The sequence below is a fragment of the Pygocentrus nattereri genome, chromosome 18 (assembly GCF_015220715.1).
Source record: "Pygocentrus nattereri isolate fPygNat1 chromosome 18, fPygNat1.pri, whole genome shotgun sequence".
NCBI lineage: Eukaryota > Metazoa > Chordata > Actinopteri > Characiformes > Serrasalmidae > Pygocentrus > Pygocentrus nattereri.
Genome location: NC_051228.1, coordinates 14,592,952 through 14,607,514, shown reverse-complemented (window position 1 = coordinate 14,607,514; position 14,563 = coordinate 14,592,952). Strand labels below are relative to the sequence as shown.

At 38.5% G+C, this 14,563-nt stretch overlaps 1 protein-coding gene across 1 annotated transcript; it reads right to left on the bottom strand.

Moving 5' to 3' along the window:
* Nucleotides 1-308: 308 nt before the first annotated feature.
* LOC108425221 (interleukin-1 beta-like) lies at nucleotides 309-13,464 on the bottom strand. The gene is made up of 7 exons (XM_017693725.2): nucleotides 13,418-13,464; nucleotides 12,300-12,333; nucleotides 12,108-12,186; nucleotides 3,083-3,254; nucleotides 1,061-1,228; nucleotides 816-961; nucleotides 309-701 (listed from the first exon to the last, which is right to left on the bottom strand). Exons 2-7 carry the CDS (start codon nucleotides 12,329-12,331, stop codon nucleotides 471-473), a joined length of 828 nt encoding a protein of 275 aa, XP_017549214.1. The 5' UTR covers nucleotides 12,332-12,333; nucleotides 13,418-13,464; the 3' UTR covers nucleotides 309-470.
* Between the last annotated feature and the right edge of the window lie 1,099 nt (nucleotides 13,465-14,563).

Below are 14,563 nucleotides of genomic sequence, written 5' to 3'. Positions count from 1 at the left end.
AATTCAGGTTCTCAGAAGAGGTACTACAAGTTCTCAAGTTTTGCAGCATAAGTACCTCCATATAAATACAACTGTAATAAATACATTTTACCAGCTTTACATGTTGATATGCACACAGGCAAAATTTAAATAAAAAAAAAATAAATAAATAAAAATGTAATAAACACAAAAGGAATGATATAATTGTATATAAATTAAATTATGTGGACCACTGATTTCCTGAAATAAATATTAAATTAAATAAATGAAATAAAAAATTATAAATAACACTAGAGAGCTAAAACATTTCTACATCAGACTTTTCCTGATTTACATTTAATTATGAAATAAACATCTTGTGTAAAGATGGATGATTGTTGGTCAGGGCTCTCTAACTGAGACTTACTCAAACATAACACAAGTTTCCAGATTTAGAACTGTACTTAGTACATACATTCTGGAAAATCAGTATCATGAATCAAATCTGATTCTTAGATTACTTTTTGATCTTGGAGTGTAAAGACTTTTTGACGACTGGTGTCCTCTTCAACACACATATCCACTGGCATAGATTCATTCTTAGAGGTGCTGATGAACCAGTGAGGGTACTTCACTGATTCAAATGTGTTAATTGAGCCTCCAGTAACTTTTCGGAAAAAGAGGAAACGCTCCATGCCATCATTCTCCTCGATGGTCTTCAGAGTCTCTTCGTCCTTCACATCCTAGATAAGAAAGAATTTGTTAATGTCAATTCAGTATTAAAATACACTGTGTCAAATGACCTGAGCAGTGTAAGTACAGGCAGTGGGTTTTCTCAAATGGTCATGTGTACATGCCTCTAGGATGAGATGAGGTTGAGAGGATGTTCCAGACTCCTTTGTGCATGCGAGATACAGGTTGCTCTGAGCAATCTTCAAACATATTGGCTGGCCATTTGTGGCTTTGCACCCTGGGGTGGTGTAGGTCGATAGGTTGATGCCCACTGTTGAGCCATGTAGAGGATGGTAAAGTTTTAGGCAAATAAGAGACCCAGATCAAGCTTAAACTTAGACTAAAAAGTATTTCATTGATTGACACTTACCACTTCGGTTGCTGTTGCCACCCCTTAGGGTGACCGCTAGCAGGTTGGGGGTACCTTGGCTCTGCACCAGACTCTTCTTTAAGCCGTCACACACGGTGCACTGGATGACTCTATCTTGCTTGTTGTAAGTCCTTGAAGATTCGCAATTTACCTTCAAACCCATACTCTCTGTGTGAGATGGAGAGATGAGAGATCAGCCTACAAGGCATCTCAGAGCAACTTCTGACACTTATGCATTTTAAGAGCAGAGCTGAACAACAGCAGGGCCTTGGAACATGCTAGGAATCAAAGATTATTTTAACCAGGCTCTGGCAATTCTAGTTATTACAGCCTAACTAAAAGGGAAAGCCAGAATATAACAGAGACATGTATGCTCCCTGAGATGTTGGTGTCCCTTCACTCCATTGTCAGCAAACCTGAGTGAATGTGTGAGAGCAGTGGGATGGCAGCACCAACACTCCCAGTTTACCATAATACTCTATGTCCATGAACCCCCACATCTGCACTTTTTACAGAAAAAAAACCAGAAAAAACTAACAAAGACTTGACTGAACAAGTGGATTTTTAGCCTTGACTTAAAGACTGAGGCTGTGTTTCAGTCCTGAACACTAACTGAAAGATTATTCCAAAGTTGGGGGGCTTTTGAATGAAAAGGCTTTACTCCAATGTAACTTCATTAATTCTAGGTACTTATAGTAAGCACCTTGTGATCTAATAGGCATGACGGTTCATAGTAAGATAGAAGTTCATGCAGGTGCTGATGGGCGAGGCCATTCAGAGCTTTATATGTCAGTAAAAGAATTTTGTAATCAACGTGAAATTTAACTGGCAACCAGTGTAGGTGTAATAAAATTGGGCTGATATGGTCAAACTTTATCATTCTTGTAAGGACTCTGGCTACAGGATTCTGGACTAACTGCAGCTTGTTAAGGCTTTTGTTGGAAAATTCAGACAGCAGGACATTACAGTAATGAAGCCTTGAGGTAATAAATGCATGAACTAGCTTTTCTGCATCCTATAGAGATATTGCATTTCTTAATTTAGTTATATTGCAGAAAGCTATTCTAGTCATTTGTTATATGTGCTTTGAAGGACAGATCATGATTGATTGTGACACCAACATTTTTTTTTTTTACAGATGATTCCACTGAGGAACTATTATGTTTAAGGGTTAAATTAGTTAGTTTGTTTTTAGCTTCAGCATCAGTGTAGCAGTGGACATTAATGTTGTGTTTACTGATAATGGTGCCCAGTGGTAGCATATATAATGTGAATAACAGATGTCCTGATAAGTGGCCTTGTGGGACACCATGCTTCACTTTTGCAAGAACAGATGATTTGCAGTTTACATTTACAAACTGAGGTAAGATCTGAACAAGGACAGAGTTATTATTTTTACTCCTACAAGGTTTTCTAGTCTAGTAAGATGCCACACTAAGATCAAGGAGGACTAGCAAAGATACATTTCTTTGTACAGAGAATAATGAAAGATCAATTACAATTTTCACTAGTGCTGTCTCTGTACTATGATGTGGCCTAAAACCACATACATTTTTTTTTAGTGCATATGATTCCTATGCTAATCAGATATTTGTTTTGCTCATTTCAAGACCTTTGAAATAAAGGGGGGATTGGAGGTAGGTCTATAAGTTGATAATCTGAGAAAGGTCTATAAATTTAAGCAGTCGTAATTTTAGACCAAAGGCGCTGCCACTGCAAACTGCTTTAACTGGTCTGATATCAATCAAATTAGTAGAACAAACTTTTCGAGGATTTTTGATGCTTTGTTTTATTTGGGGAACTGACACAATCTCAATTTGGTGGGATCTATGTGGCGTCTACAAATCATGATTGTTTTCTGAGCACCACTTGGACAACTAGCACTTTAAACAACCATTACCTGCTGTAAATTGTAGCACAACATTGAAAAATACCAACTTTTCTCAAGAGGGCCACGATTTCTGGCTAGGTAAGGATTATTAGGACAGTATAGCAAAGCAGAAAAACAGAGGTTTACTGCACCTTCAACTATGTTCTCAATGATGATGTTGAATAGCTCATGGTCGGTGAATTCTGTGGACCGGACTTGCTTGAACTTTTGCAGGGCAATTATGATATTTGTCACTTGTCTCATAGTGTGAGGCTGCTCAGAAATCTCAATCCGGAGCCCTTTGTGCAAGTCACACCTGCCACTCTGAAAACAAACACAATCAGAGAACATGCTAAAAGCACAGCACTACAAAAATTTGGTTAAAGTTAGTAGGCCTACATATTGCACTGATACAAAGTTGGATAAACATTTCTATTTTAGATACTGTTGCACCAGAAATAAACTAAAAAGAAGTAATTGACCACAGACATGTCATAGAAAAACTACCAGATAAAGCAATTGAAAATGGACTGCTGCAAAGCAGAACGCAAATGGAGGAAATCTCCACTAATTATTCACTATGAAATTCTTTAAAAATATATTAATATTTATAACAATACAGTACAAAAAGAGAGACTGAAATACTACTCAAAAGTTAATGACAATGGACAATTTCATTTTCAATAACTGATCGCCTGTTAAATCCTAAATTAACCAATGATTATATCAAGGAGTCTTCAACATCAAAAAGTAATGATTTTAAATCACTAACATTCAGTCATATTTTATAACTTCAAAACTACCAATAGTAGACTCTATTACCTCCTAACCTTTTATTTTTGTGTAAAGTAATTGAAAAAAATTACTCACAGCTTAACGATTTCTTATATAAACACAATATTCATGAAGAAAATCCAATCTTGCTGGTTGGTTTTAATGTAATTGCGTTAAACTTTTTCTCTACGATCAGTTTCCTAAAGAGATCCTGGAGCGACGCAAAATCCTGTTCCCTCTCCGGAAAAAACATATTCAAGAAGGTTCACGAGCTATCATTGCGGTGGACAAACTCTATATAAACGGACAGCTCTATCGCGACCAGGAAACCACGCCATGGCTATACTGATCAGGTGACCTGTGTATACAAACGCCTTTTTTCTCTATCTTCTTTGTTTTGTTTTTTTTTCTTTTTTTACATGTCTATATATAACAATTAATGCCGGTTTAGACAGCATAGTGGACTTTATGTTAAGTAATTATTATTTTTATTTTTATTTATTTATTTTATTTTTTTTTCTTTCTCTTTTTTTTTTTTTTTTCTTTCTCTTCCCCTCATTCTTTTGCTATATTTGTCACTTTGGAGCACCCTTTCCTTTTCTTTTCTTTCTGCATCCAACATGTTTGCTACACAACACACACAATGCTATACAGGACACATAACATGCAATGTACACTCACACACACATCCACACACACACACACATCTTCAGTGAGCACGCAACACTTTCTCGATTAATTTCAATATGAGCACACTGAGGTTTGTTTCATGGAATGTGCGTGGAGTTGGTTCAAGGGAGAAGAAGGTGAAAATTATTAACCGATTAAACGACTTGCAGGCTGACATTGTGTTCCTACAGGAGACACATGTGTCCAGAACATCTGCACACACACTCTCCTCTTCACAGTTTCCTCATATGTACTCAGCCTGTTACAACTCTAAACAAAGAGGTGTAGCTATATTAATTAACAAAAGGATAAACTTCTCTATTAGAAACACGATGTCAGACCCCGAAGGCAGATTTATAATACTTAATCTATCTATTCAGAATATAGATTTATGTATTGCCAGTATATATGGACCAAATGTTGATGATCCCTCCTTCTTTCATACCTTCTTCACCTCACTTGCTGATCACTCTGATACCACAATTGTAATAGGAGGGGACTTCAACCTGGTACTTAATGCAGAGATTGACAGGCTTAGTACAGCAGTGAGTCAAAGAAACTGGCAGTCTGCAGACATTCTTAAACAATACATGAAGGATTTTGGTCTTTGCGATGCTTGGCGCTCACATCACCCCACTCTGAGAGATTATAGTTTTTTCTCACAAGTACATCACTCCCACTCCCGCTTGGATTACTTTTTAGTCAGTAGCTCCATGATGACGGAAATCACAGACACTCAGATACATCCGATCACTATTAGTGATCACGCACCTGTATCTGTGTCTCTGACACAGAAACGAGTTACACCACCAACTAGGAACTGGAGATTTAATACATCATTACTTAAAGAACAAGATTTCATTAATTATTTTAAACGAGAGTGGGCTATATACTTAGAACAAAATAATCTGCCGGAAATATCGCCATGTGTTCTATGGGAAGCAGGAAAGGCAGTAATGCGGGGTAAAATAATTTCTTACTGCGCACATAAGAAAAATAAAGAAAAAACACTTATATTAGAATTGGAACAGAAAATTAAATCTTTAGAAAATGCCTATGCTGCATCACCACAAGAAAATATAATTAACAGCCTGAGGAAACTTAAATTGGAATTAAATGAAATACTTGATAAGAAGACACAATTTATGTTGCAGAGGTTGCGTCTGGAAAACTTTGAACATGGAAATAAATCTGGAAAATTCCTGGCCAATCAGTTAAAACTGAATAAAGAAAAAACAGCTATTCACTCTATTAAAGACTCGGTCGGTAATATTACTCATGACCCACAACAAATAAATAACTCCTTTAAAGACTTTTATGAAGCCTTATACTCATCACAGATTAATCCATCTGATGCTGAAATTGAAGAATTTCTTAATGATATAAATCTACCTAAATTAAATGAGGATCAGATTACAACTCTTGATTCACCGTTTTCATCATCTGAATTCTATAAGGCAATACAGCACCTTCCAAATAATAAAGCCCCAGGCCCAGACGGGTTCCCAGCAGAATTCTATAAAGAATTTTGGCCTGTGTTAGAACCTACTTTTTTCAGAATGGTGACTCAAATCAAGAATAACCACACAATCTCCCCAAACATGAACTCTGCCAACATTAGCCTGCTTCTTAAACCAGGCAAAGACCCAACACTTCCATCTAGCTATCGCCCAATCTCTCTTATTAATGTAGACCTTAAAATTATTTGCAAAGTTCTCGCAAGAAGATTAGAAAAAATCACTCCATATATTATACATTCGGACCAAACAGGTTTTATCAAGGGCCGGCACTCAGCCGATAACACACGCCGACTAATAAATATAATAGATTACTGTTCCATTAACAAATTAGAAAAAATAGTAGTCTCTTTAGATGCAGAGAAAGCATTTGACAGGGTAAATTGGAAATTTTTGTTAGCAGTTCTACATAAATTTGGATTTGGCCCATCCTTTATAAACTGGATCGAAACATTATACAGCTCTCCAAATGCACGGGTTAGGACAAATGATCTTATTTCACAAAGCTTCAGTCTGCAGAGGGGAACTAGACAAGGTTGCCCACTCTCTCCCTCAATGTTTATCATCTTCATTGAGCCACTAGCAGCAAAAATCAGACAGAATGTAAACATCAAAGGAATCCAAACAGAAAATACAGACCATAAAATAAGCCTTTATGCTGATGATGTATTACTTTTCCTCGGGAACTCACAAACCGCTCTTCTAAAGACAATCACACTTATAGATAAGTTCTCATCTGTATCAGATTACTCCATTAATTGGAGTAAATCAACAGTTTTGCCTCTGAATTGTAAATTTCAGAACATCATACCTACATCACTACAGTCGGGCAACATTAGATATCTAGGTATAAATTTTTCTCCCAGGCTGTTAGATCTGGTACGACTGAACCATATTCCTTTACTAAAAACAATAGAGGACGATCTCACACGTTGGAACTCTCTACCTATATCTCTCATGGGGAGAGTTGCCACAATAAAAATGATGATTCTGCCTAAAGTAAATTATCTGTTCTTAATGATCCCTAATAAACCTTCTATTGCTTGGTTTAAGTCGCTAGACTCATATATTTCTAAATTTTTATGGAAAAGTAAAACATCTAGAATAAGCTTGAAGACTTTACAAAAGCTAAAATGCAGCGGTGGTCTAGAACTACCAAATTTTTATCACTATTTTTTAGCCAATAGACTACAGTATGTTTCAAGGTGGATGAAATCAAACCGCTCAGACAGCCCATGGCTGGATCTGGAACAAACACTCTGTGGGAAATTGAAAATATCTGACTTACCTCTCATTAGCTCCAGCATTAAACATTACAATTGCTTTAAAAGCCTTACAATAAGCACCACCCTGATAGCCTGGTGGGAATTCTTAAAGATGGCTAAGTCTTCACTAATCCCTTGTAAATTAACACCCATTTGGAACAATCCCGATATATGTCGGAAAAAGACAGTACTGAATTTTTCAGAATGGCAAGAAAAAGGAATAAATAATTTAGAACATGTTATTCATGATGGGACCTTTATTTCATTTGAAGATCTTATTTTAAAATATGAAATTAGCAGTAGCAAATTTCTGGAATATCACCAATTGAGGTCCATCATACAGGCAAGATTTAATCTAAGTAATCTAAATCTAGAAATCCCTGTGTGGATAACAGACTTTCTAAACCTCTATACCCCTAAACTGTTATCAAAAATATACAAATTATTATTAAAAATTAATGATTCAATATCCCTTCCAATTACAAAATGGGAGAGAGATCTTTCCATCATCCCGGATGAAAATTTCTGGACACAGATATGTCTAAATACTTTTAAAATGACTAAAAATCCAAATTTACAACTTATACAATACAAAACTCTCCATAGAATACATTATACAGGGCACAGAATGTTCCAAATGGGCCTCAGAGAAACAAATATATGCACTAACTGCACAGGTAATTATATTGAAAATTATATGCATGCTATATGGTCTTGCATGCCAGTTCAGAGATTTTGGCAGACAATATGTGAAGACTTATCCACATGGTTCCATTGTGATATCCAAGCCTCACCAAAACTGTGCATTTTAGGTGATATAAGTGAATTAAACATAGAAACGAATATATCACCTATAGTTCTTACTGCCTTATGCATCGCCAAGAAAACTATCCTCATGAAGTGGAAATCAAAAAATGATTTATGTATAACTCACTACAGAAACCTACTTCTAGACCACATTAGTCTGGAAAGAATGTCTGCTACCACTAAAAATCAATTGACTACATTTGAATCCCTCTGGTCCCCACTGATCAGCTCCATCACGTGATGGGGGTAACCGGCTGTAGTCTTGTCTTGTGGTGTACCCAGCAGGTGGCTGGGGGTGGGCTGGGGGATTTGGATGTCTGATGGCTCTTGGACTGGAGATGGGGGCTGACGCTCTGCGGTTTCTGTGTGCGGGCCCTGTTGTTGATGGTGGGGGGCCTGGATGTGTGCGCTCACGGACTTGGGGTGGGGACCTGGGGACCCGTGGGGGTGGGTGCTGGCCCCGTCCGGGGGGCTGGCCTCCTCTGTGTGGGCCGGGGTGTGGGATCTGGGGCCTTGGCGCCTGGGGTCGCCCGTCCCCCGTTTGGGCTCCTCCCTGCGCTGGAGGGGTCTGTGCCCCCCTGGGCGCACCGCCGGGTGATGGGGGTCTGGGGCGCGCCGGGGTGTCTGTCTGGCATTCCAGGATTCTTGATGCCTCCCGGGAGGAGGGGTGGGGCACTCAAGTAGGGGGACAACCACATAGGGCTGGTTGGTTCTGGACCCAGGACCACTGTGTTTGCGTATATATGGGTGTGTGTGAAGTTTGTGCGGGTGAGTGTGTTTGTGTTGGTATGTATGTGTGTGTGTTTGTATTGTAATCGTGAGTATGTGTATTGTAACCGTGAGTATGTGTATGTGTGATAATTGTTGTCTCTTGTGTGCGTGTGGGTGTGTATGTTTTGTGCTGTGTCAGCTGTGTGGGCGGGCGCCGGCCTGGAGCGCGGTGGTGTCCTGGGGGCTTGGCCGCTTCGGGCCCTGGGCCGGCCTTCCCTGCGCCGCGGCCGGGTGTAGGAAACCGGGGTGCCTAGTGAGCTAGCGCCAGCTGGCTCTCTTCCTCCGAGGGGTAGTTCTCTGCCTCTCGGTCTTTCTTATCCTGACCCTTCCCCTCCTCCCACTCAGTCAAACATCACACTACACATGGGGGTTCTGGGGGAGGGGGGCCCATGCTACAGTGAGTAGGGCCACCTACCTGGCTCTGCTCGCTGTGATGCGTGATGTCCCACTCCTCCCCTTTTTTCCCCCCTTACAATGACACATTTCATGACACAGTACAGTACACACAGGGCTTTGGGGGGCAGGTGTCACTCAGTGGATGGTGGGTGGCGCTGCTGATGTGACCTCACTTATCTGCTCACTGCTACCTGCCCCTCAATTTTATTTACACATTAGACATTGAGGGCCTTGGGGGGCAGCGTGGCAGTGTGCTGTTATTCAGTACTACATTGCCTCTGTCCCTCCAATTTTAATTGCACTGTAGCTCACACACATTCTTTTCATTTCACACACATATTGAGTGTGTGGGGGGGGGGTGGGCAGGTCCTCTCACACCGGTTTGGTGCACCCTGCCTGGTGGGGAGACCGGCCGGTCATTCGGGGCCGGGGTGGCTGCCTCCCTGGGTTACCGCTGACCCGTGCTGGTGTCCGCCCGCCGATACTGTGAGTCCATGTATGTTCCGTGTGTATGCATGAGTGGGTGACTGGTGTGTGCGAGTGTGGGTGTGGGTGTGTGTGGGTGCATGTGAACATGTGTGTGTGGACAGCTGGGCCTGGGTCTATGACTTGCTGAGCCTGGACATCTGTGGTACATGGTGGTGGGCAGGAGTTACCCCTCCCCACCGCTCCCCGCTGCTTGCCGACTCCGCCCCACACCCGGGGTATGGGTGCCCTGTGGGTCCCTGGGTGCATGACTGGACATCGTGGCGTGGTCCCTGCCCTGCTCCCTTGGCGGTTGTGTCCTGAGGGTGGTTTGGGCCTTTCTGGCATGGGGGGGGGGGTCCTGCCGGGGGTCGGCCGGTCTCGGGCGCCTGGGCCCTCGGGGGCCGCATGCTCGGCTCATGCTGGGGATGTTGGCCTGCCGGGGGGGGTGGGCTGCTCATTGCCTCTGGCTCTCCGGTCACTTGCCCTTTGTCTGTGGGCGCTCTGTCTGGGGCCTCCATTCTTCGTCCTCTGGGGCGTGCACGCGGTGGCCGTCGGAGCGTGTGGCCTCAGGTCTCCTGAGTTCCTAATGGGCTGTGGATGGTCCGGGTCCCCCGGGTCCTTCCCTATCTGTCTCTGGACCACGGGGGCATGGTTGCGGCTTCTTGCCCTCATTGCTGAGCACATTCCATGACACATGACACGTGAACGCATATACACACATATACACATTGCTGCAAACAGTAGAATTGTGTGTGGTGGGTGGGTGTATATGTATAGAGGCATATGTATAGATATGTAAACATGTGTATGTATGTAGCAGCAAATAGTAGAATTATGTCTGGGTGTATATATGTATATGTATATGTGAATATGTATATGTATGTATATCTGTATAATTGTTTTTTTCCCCTCCCCTTTTTTTTTTTTTTTTTTTTTAACTTACTTATTTATCTATTTATTTTTATTTAGTTGTCTGTTTATTTACTTATTTTATTTGTTTTTTCTCTCTTTTTTATTATTATTATTTTTTTTTCTATTTATTTATTTACTTACTTAATTATCATTATTATGATTTATTATTATTATTATTATTATTTTTTTTTTTTTTTTCTCTCTCCTCCCTTCTTCTCTTTCTTTCCTGTCCTCTTTTTTATTGCCTGTCAGGCCTGGCCAAACAAATAAAATAAAAACTTTAACAAGAATAGGCTTTAGTAACCTATAGAGCTTTTTCTTGTGAAAACAAATATGTTTGGTACATCAGTACATTCGGATTACCATTCCGATTGCAAAAATGGCCAGATATGACAGGTTAAAAAAAAAAAAAAAAAAAAAAAACTTTTTCTCTACATATTTAACTGGAATTAAACTGGTATTTTGTGAACATTATTCTCTGTGGTGTACCAGAAGGCCCTGTACTAGGCCCACTTCTGTTTTCTTTGTATATAACACTTGTAACACAGATTATTATTAAGCATTATTATTATTATGATTTTTATGAAGCATGGCATAAATGTTCATAGTTATACAGATTATACACAACTGTACATATCTGTGGCTGCAGACAATGTCAGTTCAGTAGATAAGCTATATGTCTGTCCAGCATAGTTGAATATGAATGAATAGCAATTTTCTAAAGCTTAATGAAGAAAAGACAGAAATAATTATAATCGGTAGTGAACCAAAGAGGAAAAAGGTGTATGAAAGACTTGTAAATTTGGCTCTACAAGTAAAAACTGAAGTTAGAAATCTGACTTAACTTTTAAAGCAATAATACTATTAACAAAACTGTTTTTTTATAATGTAAGCACCAGTTTGGTCTTATCTCTATCTGCAAGATACTAAGAAATTGATCCATGCTTTTGTGTTTTCTTGACTTGTCTACTGTAATGCTTTGTTGATAGGACTTCCTGCAAGTACAACCAACAAATTAGGCAAAATGCAGCACTAAGAATATTAACACAGACTAGAAAACAGGATCATATTAGACCAGTTTTAGCTTCTAGAATGATTGGCAATACTGGCTGTCTCTTTTAGATTTCACTATAAAATGTACTACTAGTTTTTAAATTTCTTAATGGTTTAGCACATTTATACATTCTGCTTGATAGATTATGTTCCAAGTCTAGCTTTAAGATCTTCTACTGTGAGCCTTTTCCATATTCCAAATATGAAACTTAAAAGAGTGGAGATTTAGAAAGAGTGGAGATTTAAAAAACAGTTAAAAACTTATTTCTTTACTTTAGCATTTATCTTTTTTTATTGTTTCCTTTGTTTTTACTGGAATATTACTATTACTTTTATTACCTTTAATTGTAGTTATTAGTATATCCCTTTTCTGATATTTAGTATTAGTTTTATATTTTGTTTTTATTTTTGATTACCCTTCTTCTCTTCTTCTTCTGTTGTTTTTACTTTGTATTGTGAAGTATGAATGGTGCAATATAAATAAACAATATTATTATTATTATTGTTGTTGTTGTTGTTGTTGTTGTTGTTGTTATATTTCTTACCATGGCCAAAGGATCAGAGCAATCCAGTTCATCAAAATCTGTCCCATCAGACTCAAATGCACTGTCGTTGTCGAAGAAGCTGTTAACAACAGAATCATGTGTCATCCAAATGGGTTTACAGGGAGCACTTTTCCAGAAATTAAAAGTAAACAAACTAAGAGTATCTTAGTTTCAGTTCAGGAAATGCCTTACCTTTCTACCAACAACAAGTTCTTGTCTGCCATTTCTGTTAAAAAAAATAGAGTCAATATATGGATATTAGTAGAGGTGTAAGTAACAAATTACAATTACACTCGATACTGTAATTGAGTACAATTATCCCTGCTTGGTACTTTTTGGAGTAGAATTAAATCATAGTACTTTTACTCTTACTTGTGTTCATTTTTAATGAAAAACTGTTATGTCACTGCTTTAATTTTCATAATGTTACAGAGTAAAAATAAATTAAGAGCATATCAGTTCAGAAACCAATATGAATGAAGTGCAGTTAGATTTAAAATATTAACCAATCAAAATCTGTATGCAGTGATCAGCATGTGAAATATATTACAGTAAAAATTAAAGCTGGGTAAATTGCTGATGTTGCTGCTGATTTTAACGGTGTAAATGATCTGAACAGATATTTCAGTGAAAATATACAAGTTGAAAGTTAGAGTACATGGAGTTGATGGGCAGCAGGACTTAGCAGGACTAAAATTACATTATTAATTAAGTAGTTTACTCATCATTCTGATCTTTTTTTCTCTTAAATGAACAATTAAACTAAAAACCTCTGCACAGTCTTTCAGGGATTCTGAAATACTTTGCTGGAAACAGATAAACTAGGATGTCTTATATACTCATCTAACCGTACAACACATACAGTTTAATGTAAACCTGCTTCCTTACACAATACACAGAAAGGTGTGTAAATGTGCACTAGCAGAGTGAACTGTGATCAGTCTCAGCTCTCAGGACATTTGCTTTAGTGTTTTTCTGTACAGATTATTTCGAGTCAGCTCAAAAATATGTTCATGTTATACGAAAAAGTAACTAGGTAATAAAGTACTAAAGTAGTTTTTCAACAAACTACTATTTTAAACAAACTACTATTTACTAATCCTTTTACTTGTACATGAGTAGGGATTTTCAGTACTCTTTACACCTCTAGATATTAGTTGCAACAATTCTTCAAGTTAAATTAAAATGAAATTAAATAATATACACAAAATCTTTTCCTCATTAGAATTTTGGTTTTGAGCAAATTATTAAAAAACACTTCATTAAAATAATTCAATTCATAATAATACATAAGCCTTTCAGATACATACCAGTAGTTAGTGAGTCTTAGAGATTAGGGTGTGAATTGGTCCCAATATTTCAGCTGTTGTGTTGTAGCTGCTCTGTTAAAAGTACAAAGTAATGCTGCTTTTTATACTTGTGTCTTTGCACTGCTGCATTATAGGCGTGACTTTGGAAATTCAAGTTGCGCAAGAAAAAAAAAATGTTGCCCAAGTATGGAATTTGGAATGTGTTTCTGGAGGACTCTCAGAAAGGACTTGTATTTGAGTAGATTATTGCAAAGATAGTATGGTAATAGGAATTAACTTTAGAGTGTAATTGTAAATGTTTTAGAAATACGAAATGACTACCACAGTACAACCATGACATCTTAGACAGAAAACTAGCCAGCCAGGTTAACCATGAACTAGGGATGCGAGTGCCACAGTCTTATCTACTCCTGTCACTGATTTTCCGTCATAGATACTCTATCTGAGAAGAGTAGAGAGGAGAATTATCACTCTGCAATGTCTTCTTGGGCTCTTAAACGCTAGAGGGTGCCCAAGCGAGTACAAAAATAATATATGATAAATGCTTAAATATTTTTAATGTAAAATAATGCAATCTGCTCTTATATTTTCAAGAGCTTTTAAACTCAAGTTATCGGAGTTTAAGAGGTCACCTCATGTCTGTCCATGATGTCTGTAAGCATGAACAGCCAATTTTTTTGTGAATTACATCCTTCTACTTTCAAAAATCAAAGAAATGTTTTAGGCAAGTGAGTAGAAACTATTTGAACTTTTTGTTTTTAGCCCTTGAGCGCCATTTACTTCCATTCATTGAAGACTTGCTTTAGCAGTCCTGTTTTTGATATAATGGGGAAGTAGAAGTGGCAAGGCTCCTCATTAACCAGCTCTGCTCTGTTGTGACTGGCTTTACAGCATTTCGGAGGTAGCATGTGTTTCCTGTATTTGCACCTCGTTTATGAAACGTAGCGTCGATGTCGTCATTTTGATAAAAAGTGCTTTCTGAGTTTAAAGTGTCTACGAATTTGCAGTGCCCATGTTATCATTTTGATGAAAGCATTTTCTGTGTTTTGCAGCGGTTTCTTCAAGAGATATGCGTTTGGGGGATTTTCACCCAGCGTTAGTGATAGAGAGTAACATATTATGGGTGGAATTTACCCGATGTTAGTG